The following is a 15,483-nucleotide window of genomic DNA, read 5'->3' on the forward strand; positions in this document are numbered from 1 at the left end:
CAGTGCTCTTTTCAAGGAGTTCTAATATAGAAAGATGATAATGTTTTAAAATGTCTCCTTATACATTTTGAAAAAGACAACCAAAGATAGATAACTAAAACAAACCATGTTCCAAATTACACTGTGGCTGCTCCACTTCGAAAAAAGTTGATTATTTTGAGCATTTTACACTAACGACTGAAAACCAGTGGACTGACACATTAAGTTTTATCTGTTGGGGTGTTTTTGTTTTTACAGATTGGAGCATTCAGCAAACTCCATGCAGATTGAATGTAGGCACCAGGTGAGACATCATATCGTGTAATAACACTATTGTTTTTAAGCCTCGCTCAGAACTGGACTATTCTTATGATCTTGGGTGGGAAATTACTATATGCTACTGTAAAATAACATTGTGTAAATGGAAATAATAAAAATTTACTATCTGTCATAACTACTTCAACTTGAAAGTAAGAAATATAAAGAGCAGGAGTATTATAGTTACAGTATCTATTTAAAAAGTCACATCAGAAAGATAATTGGATATTTGAATGTGGTTTAAGTGTTCCACATTGGTCTGCTTAACATATGAAACATGAATGCAGTCATTAGCATTTAGCTTGAAGCACATTCCAATAGAGTTGTTAAAACATCTTCACAGAATTAACTCTACTATGTGGGACACAGACCCCATAATCCAATAACAATACTCACACACCCAGTGTGGCCCAGGGCTTAAATCATATACATTCCTGCTCACCATTATTGGCACCCTTTCATTTTTTGCATAACCTGTACAATATCTTCGGGGATGTACCAAATTTATGTCATCAGGATCTTTTAATTGAAAATTCAAAGAAATCGAACAAAGAAAATTGTTTTTTCAAAGTGCATATTGTAATTTCAAAGAAGAAACAGAAAAAACATCATGTGCAGCAATTACGGCACCCCTCTTTAATATTTGGTTGCACACCCTTTGGCAGTGATGAAAGCCTCCAGTGATTCTTGTAGCCATCTATAAGCTTCTTGCACTTCTCAGCTGGTATTTTTTCCCACTCCTCTTTGAAATTTGTTGAAGCTCTTGAATGTTTGCAGGGTTCTTTTCCCCAATAGCAGATTTCAGCTCACCCCAAAGATTTTCAATCTGATTGAGATCAGGACTCATTGCTGGCCATTTTAAAACCAATCCATTTTATCCTTTTCAACCATTCCTGCATGCTCTTGGATGTGTGCTTTGGGTCTTTTTGTTGCTGGAGGACCCATGATCTTCTCAAACCAAGTTGTCTTCGACTGGGTAGGACATTTCGCTCTAAAATCTCTTGATAATTCTCTGATTTCATGATTCCTACAGTCAAGGCCTCCAGTACCAGATGCAGCAAAGCAGCCCCACATCATTATGGATCCTCTACCATGCTTAACTATTTGTAGGGTGTTCTTTTCCTTGTAGGGTTCATTGCGCCGTCTTTAAACAAACTGCTGGTGTGCACAGAGGCGGTTATGGGCACGGGCGAACCGGGCAGCCGGATGATGTGATGTGATGATGATATACGCCGCTGGATGATGTGCGCCACATGATGATGTGCGGTGATGATGATATGCGCCGCAGGATGATGTGCGCTGCAGGATTGATGTGCGGTGATGATGATATGTGCCACACGATGATTTGCGCCGCACGATGATGTGCGGTGATGATGTGCAGCAGGATAATGTGCACCGCAGGACGGTGTGCGCTGCAGGATGATGTGCGCCACACAATGATGTGCATGGAAGGATGAATTGTGGCGCACGATGATGTGGGCAGCAGGATGAAGTGTGCCCCCCAGGATGATGTGCGCCGCAGGCCGATGTGCGCCCCAGTGTGATGTGGGCTGCAGGATGATGTGCGCCGATTTGCGCCCCAGGATGATGTACGCTGCCGTGCAGTGATGATGTTCTGAAAAGGATGATGTGTGCTGCACGATGATGTGCGGTGATGATGTGTGCCTCACATGATGTGTGCCACACATCCCGCAGGACTATGTGCGCCGATCTATGCTGATGTGCGCCCCAGGATGATGTGCGCTGCAGGATGATGTGCGCCACACGATGAGGTGCGCCGCACCATGAAGTGCGCTGCAGGATGATGTGCGCCGGATGGCGCACATCATCCTTGGTTGGAGGAGGAGGGTTGGACCTAGAGCTAGAAGTTCCACCCCACATAACAGCCTTTTGATTAAATTTGATATTCTATCATGGGTCTAGATACAGCATTAAAGTTCGCTCGGAGGGGGTCTCGCCTGGGGCGCAATTCCATGTAGAACCGCCACTGGGTGTGCATTGCCAAAAAGCTCTTTTTTAGTTTCATCTGTCCTCAGAACATTTTCCCAGAAGGACTGCGGTTTGTCCAGGTACTCTTTGGCAAAGATCAGTCGTTACTTTTTATGTCTTTTCCTCAGTAATCGTGTCTTCCTTGGCCTTCGCCCTTAAAGCCCTGTTTGGTTTAGTGTGCGGCGTATGGTACTTGTTGAAACCATAACCCCCGACTGTTCCAGGTTGGCCTTCAGGTCTTTGGTTGTTTGACGTGGTGTTTTTTCCACCATCCGCACCAACCTTCGAAGACTTCTAACATACATTTTTCTCTTCCCCCCACGTCCAGGTTCTTGACAGTTCCATGCTTGGCAAACTTCTTAATAACACCACACACTGTTGAAACAGGGATACCAAGGTCTTTGGAGATGACCTTATACCCTTTGGAGGTCTTGTGTATGCTAATAATAGCCCTGCTGATGTCCTCAGACAGCTCCTTTATCTTTACCATTGTGACAAAGGAACAGGGAATAACAGGTGGCTTTTTAAAACATGGAAGTCATCATTCACTGGCTAATATATGTCATATGGGCACAGACAATTTATCAGAGGTGATTCTCATTTGTGATTTACCACAGGTGAGTCTTAATGTGTCTCCATACTGATTTACAGCAAAGGGTGCCAATATCAGTGACACAGCAAGCTTTAAGTTTTTCAATTTACCCCCCCCCCCCATTGTTTATTGTTTTAAATTGTTGTTTATCATTTGCTCTTCTGTATCAAGCATGAATTCTCTATAGAAAAAAGTTGTTTCACTTGATTCATTTTTTCAGGATATTCAACATTATGTTCTTCAACTTCTTGGGTGCCAATATTGGTGAGCAGGACTGTACACATAAAACAATTGGGAAGAAGAAGCCACGATTGGGCCTTTGACTGTTTTCCTTTTAGACTGTACATACACTTCATTCTACTTTATTTTATATACTTCATCATCAATGAAATATCAACATTATTAAATGAAACACTGCATTTATCAAAGACCATATTACAATTCATTCAAGTGAAATACTGCTATAATTGATCACTGGGAGTTGATTTACTTCCTCATTATTCATCCACCACTCTGTTTCTAGGGTCTGTCTTCAGATGATTCCTCCAAGGATCGACCGACCTGATCCGGGAGATGCTAGAAAGTGGCAGACTCACCTTAAAAGTGACACCAAGTCTAGTAATAGTGTAGATTTGTTGTTTACAGACAATAAATACAGCTATGAGAGTATAGTTATTATGGAAGAGGACCCTGCAGTTATTGATTCAGCCACTTACCTGTATGAGAGAAATCCCAGTGCATCAACTCTGTTTTGGTACAAGGAGGGGACACTGTCTTTTCTCAGAGGAAGCTGTTTTTTTCCTAGTAAAGATCATGGTGTCATACTGGTAGGCCATGGCAGCAAAGTTACCAATGAAACAACCCGGCTGGCTGGTTATGACTCAGAGAATCTTGCCAGATTTGTGTCAATCCTGAAAACTCTACAAACCTTTGGTCATCTTAGCACCATCAGTCTCATTAGTTGCAACATTGGAAATGACAAACACTTTATGCTGCAGGTACTACAAGTTCTCCGGTCTCTCAATATAGAAACAAAGCTGCACCTTTATAACTCCGTCTTGTCTGTGAGCTTTGATGGTGAAATCATGACCAGAAATGATGGGATCTGGAGGTCCCATGACCTTAGCCGAAAAGTAATTGCTGAACTTGACCATACTTGCTGCAACCTGCTGACCAAAGTGGAACTTGGCTGCACAGGGCCAGTGATCCCTGATTATAAAGGAAATACTTTGTCTCTTCAGACATTTGAGTGGCCGAGCCATCCTCAAATGTTTGTTCCAATGGAACTGCGCAAAAAGTACCTTTATATAGAATGTCTTGAAGGGCTTACTTGGAGCTTGTTCTTTGAGGAAAATGAAAGAAGGCGGGCTCCTGATCATGTCCCAGACCATGATTTAAGACACGTGAGGGCAATATGGCTTATAAAGCCAGGACCCGAAGAAGAAGAAAACATTGTCTTCAAGCATATTGTTGACATTCATGATCTACTAGTGGAGATAAGATACAATGCCAGAGAGGATGTTGCAACTGACCTGTACTATGTTCTCAATGAATGCATTTACAAAGTAAACAGGAGAAATCTTAGTGTCAGTCTGGTAGGCAAGTTTATTAGCACAGGAAATCAGGCTGAGATTGAACACTTCCGTCAGAATTTCAATGATCAGCAGAATGAGTCCTCCCTGCAGGAGCTGAGAAAGGGTCTCAAAGCATACAAATTCAATGACTTCTGTCGACAGACTTTCCAGTTCCAGCAGTGTAATTATAACTGTGAAAGATGGGGTCGTTACTTCATGGCAGCAGTGTTTTCAGCATCTGTGCGTAACTTCAGAACCTTCTCACTTTTTCTCATGAGTGTCATAGGCTGTGAAGTAGGCCGCTCACGGGGGATTGACAGCCCCCTATGCACAGCATTTGTTGGAGATGACCACCCCATGGTTAATGAGCAGCCCTGGACTGAACATCTTAATCGGGGATTCTATGGTTGCACTGTTGACAACTATGAAATGGCTCCACAAAACAGACAGATTTGGTTAGATCAAGTTGTTGCAAAGGAAAATGCACTTTACATCAAATCAAAGCAGATGATGAACACTGTCAACCACGATGAGCAAACAGAACTGGACATTTTTGGGCGGGTCAAAGTCATGAATAAGTATGTTTTCTCATCTTATCTAGAATTCTTTCGAGGTACGCCTGAGGGAAAGAAGCTAAAGAGAGGATGTACACCTACATTCAATGAAAATCTAAATCTGTAATATTGGTCTTACGTACACAAATGTAATTTATAGCATCTGTCATTTTGAACAGATGTGCCTGAGGCTGATATAGTCTAAGCTTTCTTGCAAAAATAGGAGAATGGAAATTATCTTTACATACTAAATAAAAGCAATAGAATGGCTGTTACATCAGAAAATGATCCTTTAAATATAAACTACTGTTTTCTTCTCATGAATCAAATAAATTATTCAGCAATAAAAATCCCCTTGTTTAATATGTTTATTACATACAATTTTCTTGTGGTGTCACAAAGGTCAGAATACAGAGAATTACAAAATATAAATACAAAGAATATGCAGAATCACAGAGGATGAAGCATTATTATTTGAAACTTTCAAACCACACATGTTTAGATGTTTCTGTTTGGGAGGTTTCTCCAGTTGAAACAGAATTAACATGCTGACATCCGAAATATATAAAAATAATTGTTTCAGTTCAACTTCTAATGCATATAAGGTTAAATTGAGATGATTACAATAACATAGACTCAGACAATGTTTACACTGAAAAGGGTACCTACGATATGATCATTACAGATATTGTGAACTGTCAATTATTATTTATTATGGAGTCACAAAGGAATTGTATTTAAATGTTTTAAAGTGTCTGAAAGTCAATCAGTGGTTCTTCATAATGATCTGGCCTTCACGCGAATGGTGATGAATGCACAGCTGTGCCTGGTCAAGACTTGAGTTAACATGTCTGACATGCAAAGGTGATTATACTATATTATTGTAGATTAACTATATGGTTTGCATTTAAGTGGTTAACTAGTGATAAAAACTGACACCAAAAGACCCTGCTCATATTCCCTTTTCTAAAATTGTGAATGATGATCTTCTCAATTTTAAGATATTGCTTTCATTTGAAAGCTCACATCTTGTGAGCTTTGAGCTGATTGACGATTTCCTAATGATAATGTGGATGCAACAACTTTGGGTATTTCACCCTCCAGTTATTTGTGACAGAAGGCCCCATAAATTAGAGCAAATAATGGAAAGTGATAATATTCACTGTAATAATGTCCAGCGGCCTATTGCACCAGTTAATTCAAATTCAGATCAAATATGTGTCACACTAGTCAGACCACATGTTAACGCCGAGGTATTATAGCCCATTCAGACCCACTCTGAGACAAAAATGAGAAAGAAAGAAATAAAGTACACCTGAGATCGAGAGAAAGCAAGCGTGCACATTCTAAGAAAGGAGAATCTTCACTCCTCACCAATGGTTCAATGTGGCACTAATGCATATTGAAATTGATGTTGGACACATTTGTTTGTGCATGTGTGTGTTATTAAATGACATTTTATGTTTCAAACATATTGAAGCCATTAGAGCATTGATGCTGATACCTGTAGTCATTTTGATCTGGAAACTGTCTTTGTTTAGCTTCATCACAGGACAATCTGAGAAATTGAAACTAGCTTGAATTGTACTTTAACTGGTGCAAAGGAAGCTGGGCATTACACAGGCAGGGGCATGATATGGAAACCAGTCAGATGGAGACCACATCATGAGAACTTGTAATATTTTTGAAATCCTACATGTTGAGAACAGCTTGTTGTGAGCAGAAAAACTTTGCACCCTTGTATTCTGTCCGACACCTGAATAGGAGAATGATTTACGTATTGTTACTGAGTTTGGTTAAATTCCGGGTTGGAAACTCAGAGCTTGCTGATGTGTTAGGCTGAAAGCCTGCTCTTCACAGGAGGATGCAGCTGCATGAGGTGCCCTTCTGGCCGCTGAGGAGGCCATGCTGCGAGCTGGCTAATGACTGGATTAATTTCCAGAAATGCTTGAAAGAGATGCCCTCTCCATCACCTACACCCATCTCCTGCATGATCTTGCCCAGGCCCTGCTCTGTGCCAACGCCCTGTGGGAACACAACAAAACATCAATACTTTTAAAAACAATTGGTGTTTGTTTCCTGAAACCTTGCTCCGATGTTAAAGGACCATTCGGGTTAATTTCGAATTGGTTCTTATTGTCAGTCATTTAGAACACTGTACTTATCTAAGTTCCGCAGGCAAATTGGAACATTCTGATGTCAGTAAATAGAGTCAGAAAAGAAGAGATTGCTTTCAGATGACAGAGACAGAATCTTCTCCATAATAGAAACACCCCACTGTCATTTTCTGACCAAAACTGTGATAATTTAATTTTCTTTGTATGATGAGCTTTATTCACAGAAAAAATTGTATGACATAATTTGAAAAACAATCACATTTTTCGAGGGTACAAAACAGAGAACAGCAACAAAAGGTGGACAATGTTGACAACTTTACAGAATAGTTTTGTTTCACTCATTATTAGGACCTTAACTCAGTTGTATTGGAGTCTCCTGTCTAGCGCTGAGGAACTTTATGGTCATTTTGGAGGCTTCAGTCAGTAGTTCTATTCATTTAACCTGCATAATGCTGACAGAGGTTCCAATCATTTTTGTCCAATCAATGTATCATAGAGCTAGCAACCTGTCCTGGGATTGGCTCCAGCCCCCCTGCAACCCTTAAAGATAAGTGGTAAAGACAATACAGGTGTAAATATTCAGTTTCATCACAATACAATATATCGATTCTTTGGACAACTATATGATATTTGCATATCACAAAATCTGCCACAATACAATATGAGTCAATATGATGATAGGCCTTCAATTGGTATGAGACATTATCTTCCAATTTTACATAATCAGTTACATCCATATCAACTCCCAAAAGCAACTAAATATGATTAATGAAGCAAAGGAGCTTAGAGATTCTCAGATGGATACTAGAGGGAGATTACAGAGAGGCTTGTGTGCGCACAAGCCTGAAGCGGTGCTCTTGGAGGAAAACAAGCCGGTGCTAAAGTTGTTCTCTTTGTATTTTTTCTGTGCCTTTTTCTGGTTTGCTGAAAGGGACTGCACCAAGTTCTCTCACCTTAAGTTCTTTGGGAAGTGGAAATGGGCAGTGAAACACATATATTTTAAAATAAGAGTGCATCAACAAGTATGAAACAATATTCATATCTGTTAATTTAAGGATACGATGGGTTCCGTCAGGCTCAGGTTGAGTATCCACAAATGGTCAGCTGAGGGTTCACATGCAGTGCTGTGTTTTCATGCTCAGATAATTTGTTTTTTCCCTTACCCCTTTCTCTTCTTTATTTGACAATATATATTTTGACCTCCAAGCTTGGATGACTTTTTTTTTACTTCAACTATGGGGCTCTTTCCTGATATAGCTTTCACTGAACGTGTAACTGCATTTAATGTATTATTTTGTGGTATTTTGTGTCCACTGCTTATTTGCAGTATAGTGCCGTCTTTAGATTTTTCGCTCTATCATTCCTGGCTCATTCAATGTTCTCTTCAGTTTCTGTAATTTCTGTGTGTGTACCATAGACTGTACGGCACTGCAGTATCCCTTTTATGGGCATTCGCGGGGCTTTTACCTATGCTAATTGGGGAAAACTGGCATGTGCTTTCAACTTACGAAGACATCGCACTCATCAATAAAAGAACACAGATGTGAATAATTCTGCAGTTTAAGAATGCATTTGTATAAGAACAATTCAATCCCAAGCTTTTTGAAGGCTTGATTAGTGTATCTGTTAGGGCCGCACGATATTAGGAAACATGTGATAACGTTGTTATTGCGATGACCATATGACTTGCAATAAATAAACAATTGCTTAAGTACCCATCGTTAAAGTATTTCTGCTTTGATTTCACTGCTAACATAGACCATGTACAGTGAGAAGCCTATGCAAACACTGAAAAATAAGAGCTGCAGTTGCATCTTGGGACTTAAAAATGTATATTTGTTTATTTTCTTTAGTTTTTTAAATAAAATAAAGCATTATTTCCATTCCAACTAAGGCTGGGCGATATTCCTTAAAATAATTATTGTGATATTTATAGGCTAAATCGCGATAGACGATATATATCTTGATATTTTCGAAATCTTTTCTAAATAACCGCTTTGAGTGGTCATCAAAACTAGAGATTTATCACACAAAAATTTCACTACCCCTCCCGTCCAGAGTTTTCTGGTGGGGTCTCCTGTGAGACGGGCATGAGAAGAGAGAGAGAGAGATAAGAGAAACTCAAACAGAATTACATGCTGCCCAAAACACATTAACGTGACAATTTATACTTGATGGTCGCGATAAAATCAATGTATGCATCGTACGTGGTCAAAGGCGTGATACATTGAATATATTCGATGAATTCCGGACCCCTAATTCCAATAACATGGTTTTATTGAAAAACTTCCACCTGGCTATAGGGATGCAGAGACCATTGACGGCTCCACAGCCACAGCGCCACCACGTCCGGGACAGACACCAGGAAGCCATGCACAGCTCCACTGAGTCAAATTACAGTGTTAATTTTGGGTCTTATTAACTAAATTTAGTATAACAGCTTTTAGCAGCTCTGTCAGTAACTTACTGCTCCTCTGTCTCTCTATTATTCCCTCTGCGCACTGCGCTAACTGCGGCAACCCAAAAGATTACGTCTCCTACGGCTCTACATACAAAGTCTAAGTTTACAAATTCTATTGTTTTTACCACTTAATGTAATGGATTTGACCCCAGACAAGCGTGATCACTAGAAGCATTTATATACCATTTAGTCGGGAGGAGGAGGCAGTTCTTTTTTCTCTCTTTATTGTCTACTTACGACACGGATTAATTGCTGGAAAACCTGTCGGTGATCTGAATATCTCTAATTTACTATCTAGGGCAGCAGGGCTCCATCTGATTGGCCAAATATAATGAAATGCAGAGTTTGAATGCATGGCACATGCAACACCATTTATGATGATATCGCGATGACAATACATTTTCGATATATCGTGCAGCTTTAATATCCTTGATCACTATATCCGGTTTCCGCTCTATATGGCACCTTTATTATCAACAACACGTAGTGAACCAGTAAATGTCACTTTCCAAAGCTTTATACAAGAGTTGAATATCCCCCCGTGTGTACCAGACATAAATTGGAGAATTGGAGATATTGCCAGAGTGCCTCTTGCAGAAAGTCAGCTGTTATGTGGTACAGATACTCAGTGGATGGAGTTTACACTAGTTCTGCAACCTAATCCACTTATCTTCTACATTCTTACCTGGTGTGTTCCAAACAGTCATATTGTCACCAGAACAGGACTGAATAAACAGTATCTGTTTGGTCCTCCCACATATTACCAGCACATAAAGGCTGTTTGTATAAGCCATAAATATTGGAGCCAGCTTCCAAGACATAATTCAATCCTTAAAAAGTGAGATCAAACGTACAGGTAGATGATGGCATTTCCCAACAGTCAACAGAGGCTAGTTCTTACGTGTTTGTAAACAACTTCATAGTGTCTGTTCACTAGTGCAGGTATGAGGCCAGTGTGACTCTGTTATACCTGACTGTCTGTTTGTGAGGAGAGGTGTGTTACCACACCCCATACTGCAGACAGCAACAGACCCAGGTGAGGATGACACCAGAGATGGGCAGTATTTCAAGTACTTTAAGTATTTTGTAATTTGTATTTGATAGTGCCGATAAAAATCAAATGTAATTTGTAACAAATAATTTAGAGTGGAGTAATTTAGTATTTTAAATATTCAAAATACTTTCTCCACTAATCAAAAAGCAGTTCACGAGTTCAGTCTTCAGATCTTCAAGTGCAGCAGATTGTCTGTCAAGGTAAATATTTTATCTGAGTGTGACAGATGTCAACTAGCTTGGATGTATAACTTATTTCAGGGTCTGGCTACATTATATAGCCTATTGTATATACATGGTGGTTTTAATATCAAGCTAGCGATAGATGCTAACATGCTAATGACGCTAGCATGCTGGCTATGCTAGTGCATAGCTAGTGTTTAGCTAGATAACTTATCAGTTGAGTAGCTAGCTATAGGAAGAGGGAGATTGGGGGCTTGTATGTTCATGATAAACTTATCAAGAGACGTCTGACCATCTAATCTTGCACTGTATTACAAGTTTTGCTTTATCTTCTCAACGTGAATGTCATAATGCCATATCAATGGCTGGGTCTCAAGAACCAAAATGGAAGGATTATTATGTCATAAATATGTCAGTGTGAATATTACACTTAACACTGTAATATATAACTATGGCCTACCATGCCACTGGCCAATGTAAGAGAGAAATTAGTAGGCTACCATGCCACTGGCCAAGGTTCAGTAAAAGAGAAGTAAGTAGGCTACTCACTTGTTTAGTTATTTTTCTGTGCAGAACTTTATGTACAGTAATTTATTTAGGCTATTTACCTGTGTAAAACTGGTTTTAATTCTATATTTTGCTTTTATAGTATACATAGGCCTAATGTGTGATGCTATTCATATGTGATGAATATTTGTTTTGGGACTTTTTTCTGCCTCCAAATCATGATTTAATGTCATAATGTTCATGAAACATGCAGATGGTTGCTCTGAGCACAAACAAATAACAGATGAAGTGAGTCCTACTGATTTTATTCACTTTTAACTTTAATATTTGGTACGTTCACCTTTTGGAGCAATTACAGCAGCACATCTCTCTTGCATAGTGTCAATATATTTCCTAAGAACTTCAACCCTAATTTTATCCCATGCCTTCTGCAACTCAAGCCAAAGGCTTTCCTTTGAATGTACAATAGATCTGTCCAGTTTATCATGTTTTTTTGGAAAATAAAAGATACATTTTGTCAGATCCTAATGGTGTTATAATATTTTTGGCCACCACTGTATATATATATATATATATATATATACATAATCAATCAAGTTGTTGTCTTTTATTAGCTCTGCTTAGTTACACTGACATTCCGTGACTGTTCTTCCTTTTTGTGGGGTTCACCAGAGCTTTGTGTAAATTATACAACCAAAACCTGAATGCTCTGCTATACCAAATTGTGAGAAAACTGAAAATCCAGAAAAAGTATTTCCTATATTTCAATTACAAAATACATGTATTGTATTTTGTTACATTTTCTGGCACCAGTATTTTATTTTGATACATTTATTTGAGGGGTATTTTGTATTTTGTATCAAAATACATTTTGATGTATTTTTGCCCATCTCTGGGTGACACACATGGAGAATGAGAATTTTACCTTGACAAGGTTTGGCATCTGGGAGGACAAAAGTCCTTTGAATTCATCAGTTTTCAGTGTTGGACCATTGTCAGCTGAAGCAGAATGGAACTGTGTGACCAGCGTGTTAATGGCCGTCTCCAGGTCTGAGAACTGCTGAGAAGAAGAGAGAATGCGATTGACATCAGCACACACACAAATACCAATTTTATCTTAAAGGACCAGGGCTGGTCTTTCCTACAGGCGACATAGGCTGTTGCCCAGTGCGCCACTCATAGGGGGGGCGCCAAAAACTGCGCCCAGCAAAAAAATAAAAAATAAAAAAAGTTTTTGTTGCACCTTCTATATGTGGTATGCCCCAAAATATTGTATTTTATTACTTTAACCATAATTTACGATTATTCCTAATAATATACGTGATAGTCACGTTGGTTTATGTTTCATTAGAGAAATCCTTAAATGACAGCAGCACTCAAATGGAACGTTTGGCACGGAAGCAGTTGCACCCCGTTCTGTCTCTTTGGGGGTAACGTCCGCCCACATGCCAGATGCAGTCTGGATGAGGAACTGAATGCTCCGTGTCTTTATTGCTGCTGCATTCATCCTGTACTCTACATGTTAGTAGTGGGTGAGAGTCACCTAGGTTAGCTCCTAAAGCTTCGCTTGATCACCACGGGTGTCAATGAGACATATTGATGTCGTTTTTATTATCTACTTAGACTGGTAAACCTTAGAAACTCCGCTGGGCAGTGAGGCGGGAGACAATTGCCCCACTAGGTCGCGATAGTATATTGTCTACTTTACAGTGTGTAGTTCAGCTCCGACACAAACAGACTCTGTAATTAAGTCATGTATTGTTATTGCGCCTTACAAAGACTAGTTATAAGCTAATGTTCAATGGGTCTATATTGTAAATGTTTATATTTCTTTATGAGTGAAAATGTATATTAAGATGTTTTAAGTAAAGAAACACCATAATAATTTAATGTAGGTTTTATGCACTTTAAAATGCAGTTACACTCAGAGAAATGCTTGTACTTGAAATTGTGTTTAATTTGAATAAGATGCAGTCCGGATGAGGAACTGAAGGCTCTGTGTCGTCATTGCTGCTGCATTGCTGCTGTATTCTACAGATATACTTTGTTGCTGTGGTATCAATCTTGAGACCCGTAACATATATCTCCAACCAATATTTTGACATTCAAAAAAAAATCTAACATTAGGGTAAAATGAGCTACAAGTATACAAAACTTTTTTTTTGGGGGGGGGGGGGGGGGGGGGCGCCAGTAGTGAAGCTTGCCTGGAGCACCAAATGTGCTAGGGCCGGCCCTGTAAAGGATATTGCCCCCTAACATGCTTGCTAATTGTCTCTTCATCCTAAAGCTACACCTGCGCAGAGGCAACAAATGTAGGTACCGAGCAGTGAGCAGGAAGAATGTAAAAATAACCAACCACATGTTTATCATCAGGTAGAGAAACAAATTCAAATATAAAATATGAAATAATAACAATTGGAATCGTGGCATTAGACAGAATTAGAGGCCCCAAATTTGTCTTTTTCTTTGGCCTAGACGCCCCCTAGCTGGCTACTTTTCCAACTGGCTTGCTACTTCATATATTGTGGAATGTTTTGGAACAGTGCCTTTTTACAGCTGTTTCTCTACAAAAAATGTTGCTGTAAATTACACAGATGAGGAGGTTGAACCAAATCTTTAAATAAGCTGTAAAACCAAAACTACAAGCAAAAAGACTGAAAAACAAGATAGAGCTTTGGAGTTGGTAAGAATATATTTTGTAATATGGTTAATTGAGTCAGTGTCGATATAAGTGTGGATTTGAACATCAGTTGGCTGTCTCCAACACTCAATGGAAAAAATGTAGTTGGAAAACACTCAATTTTTGCTACAATTATTAAATACATGTGGGCCAACAGCTCTGTTGAAACCACACCCTTTCTGACGGATGTACCACAAGCCACTGCAAGCCCTCTTTACCTCAACTAAAAACCCTCCCAGACTGCACCATTATCCTGTGTGTAGACAGGGCATCATGTTGTACTGTTGTACAACATTTGAACACCTCATTAACTAAATATTACATTCAGATTATGTTAGTATAAAAATCCCAAATGAGTCAAATTATTATTATTCGGGGTATGGAGGTGGCACACCGCCTGCTGGAAGCTATAATGAAGAATATGCATCAGAGGATTTCAGGAAGCTCCGAAAATAAAGAGGATGTCATGCTGCATTGCACAATCCTGGATCCCTGCCTGAGCTTCACCTAGGCTCTACATACAAAAGAGCCCTAACCGGCTGTTTTCTTTAATCACAGCTATACAAGTGTTCTGCTTTTGTCGGTTACCACTATAAAGTTGTCACAGATTAGTGCAGTTGAGGTTGTGAGTGAAGAGTGGGCTCTTGTGTCAACACTGACTGCTCCACAGTAATGGTTCTCAGGGAGGGGCCGCGTCTTCAACGTCTCCATTAAAATAAGTTGAAGTAAGAACTCGAGGCTCCTGAACCCTAGCTTCCCTATATGTTATGTAATTATTAATCCTGAAACGGTCTAAGTGGGAAACCTTCGGTAAATGCCTCATCCCGATTCTGATTACGTGTCTTATACAGTTTCAAAAGTTCGACCATATGAAGGAAGTTGAAGGAAAAAAATGCTTCCTTCCGACTAAACTGAATACAAAGTAAAACAATTAAATCCTCATTAGCAGGATTTGATTGTCAGTGTTAAAAGGAGAGTTTACTTATCAGTTCTTACCTGAGACATGTCGACTGGGAGTTTTCTTCCTGCGTTTACAGTGGCCTGTTGTTGCCGCTGCTGCTGCTGCTGCTGTGCTGTGTGTCAGTGGAGCTGCTCTGTCACCAGCTGGCAACTGTCCTCGATCCTCCCACAGCATGGGAGCAGCCAGGAAGGAGCTGAGAGCCGAGGCGGCACCGCCATACCTTTTGTCAATCAACAGCATTGTGCTCCAATATTCGTTGATATAAGAATGACTACGTTGCATTCACTTCAAGAGTCAACTAAAGGTTCCAGCCTGCTTTGGTTAACGAGCCACTGTCTACTCTACACCATTCCTTCAGTGGCACGAGAAAAACCGAGGAAACCAATAACTGGTACCGCCCATATCAAACACGTTATTGCAACCTTGAAATGATCAGATGCAACATTCAGATTCAGATGCTTTAGCCTATATTTCTACATGTACTGCAATGTAAGCCATCTCTTAAATCAGGCTCA

General features: G+C 39.7%; 1 protein-coding gene across 2 annotated transcripts; it reads right to left on the reverse strand.

The window, feature by feature from the left end:
- Nucleotides 1-5,360: 5,360 nt before the first annotated feature.
- On the reverse strand, nucleotides 5,361-15,160 carry s100v2 (S100 calcium binding protein V2). 2 transcript variants are annotated; one of them, XM_062410443.1, is made up of 3 exons: nucleotides 15,004-15,160; nucleotides 12,253-12,384; nucleotides 5,361-7,031 (listed from the first exon to the last, which is right to left on the reverse strand). In XM_062410443.1, the coding sequence occupies exons 1-3, from the start codon at nucleotides 15,010-15,012 to the stop codon at nucleotides 6,861-6,863; spliced, it is 312 nt and encodes a 103-aa protein (XP_062266427.1). In that variant the 5' UTR covers nucleotides 15,013-15,160; the 3' UTR covers nucleotides 5,361-6,860. The 2 variants fall into 2 exon arrangements, with proteins under 2 accessions (XP_062266427.1, XP_062266426.1); XM_062410442.1 differs by having other exon boundaries at nucleotides 12,253-12,387; nucleotides 15,004-15,151.
- Between the last annotated feature and the right edge of the window lie 323 nt (nucleotides 15,161-15,483).

This window comes from Platichthys flesus, chromosome 17 (genome assembly GCF_949316205.1).
Source record: "Platichthys flesus chromosome 17, fPlaFle2.1, whole genome shotgun sequence".
Classification (NCBI taxonomy): domain Eukaryota; kingdom Metazoa; phylum Chordata; class Actinopteri; order Pleuronectiformes; family Pleuronectidae; genus Platichthys; species Platichthys flesus.

Excerpts from the sequence above, each read along its gene's own strand:
- s100v2 (XM_062410442.1), bottom strand. Across the intron at positions 7,032-12,252 it reads AGATGCCAAACCTTGTCAAG|GGCGTTGGCACAGAGCAGGG; the intron begins GTAAAATTCTCA and ends GTGTTCCCACAG.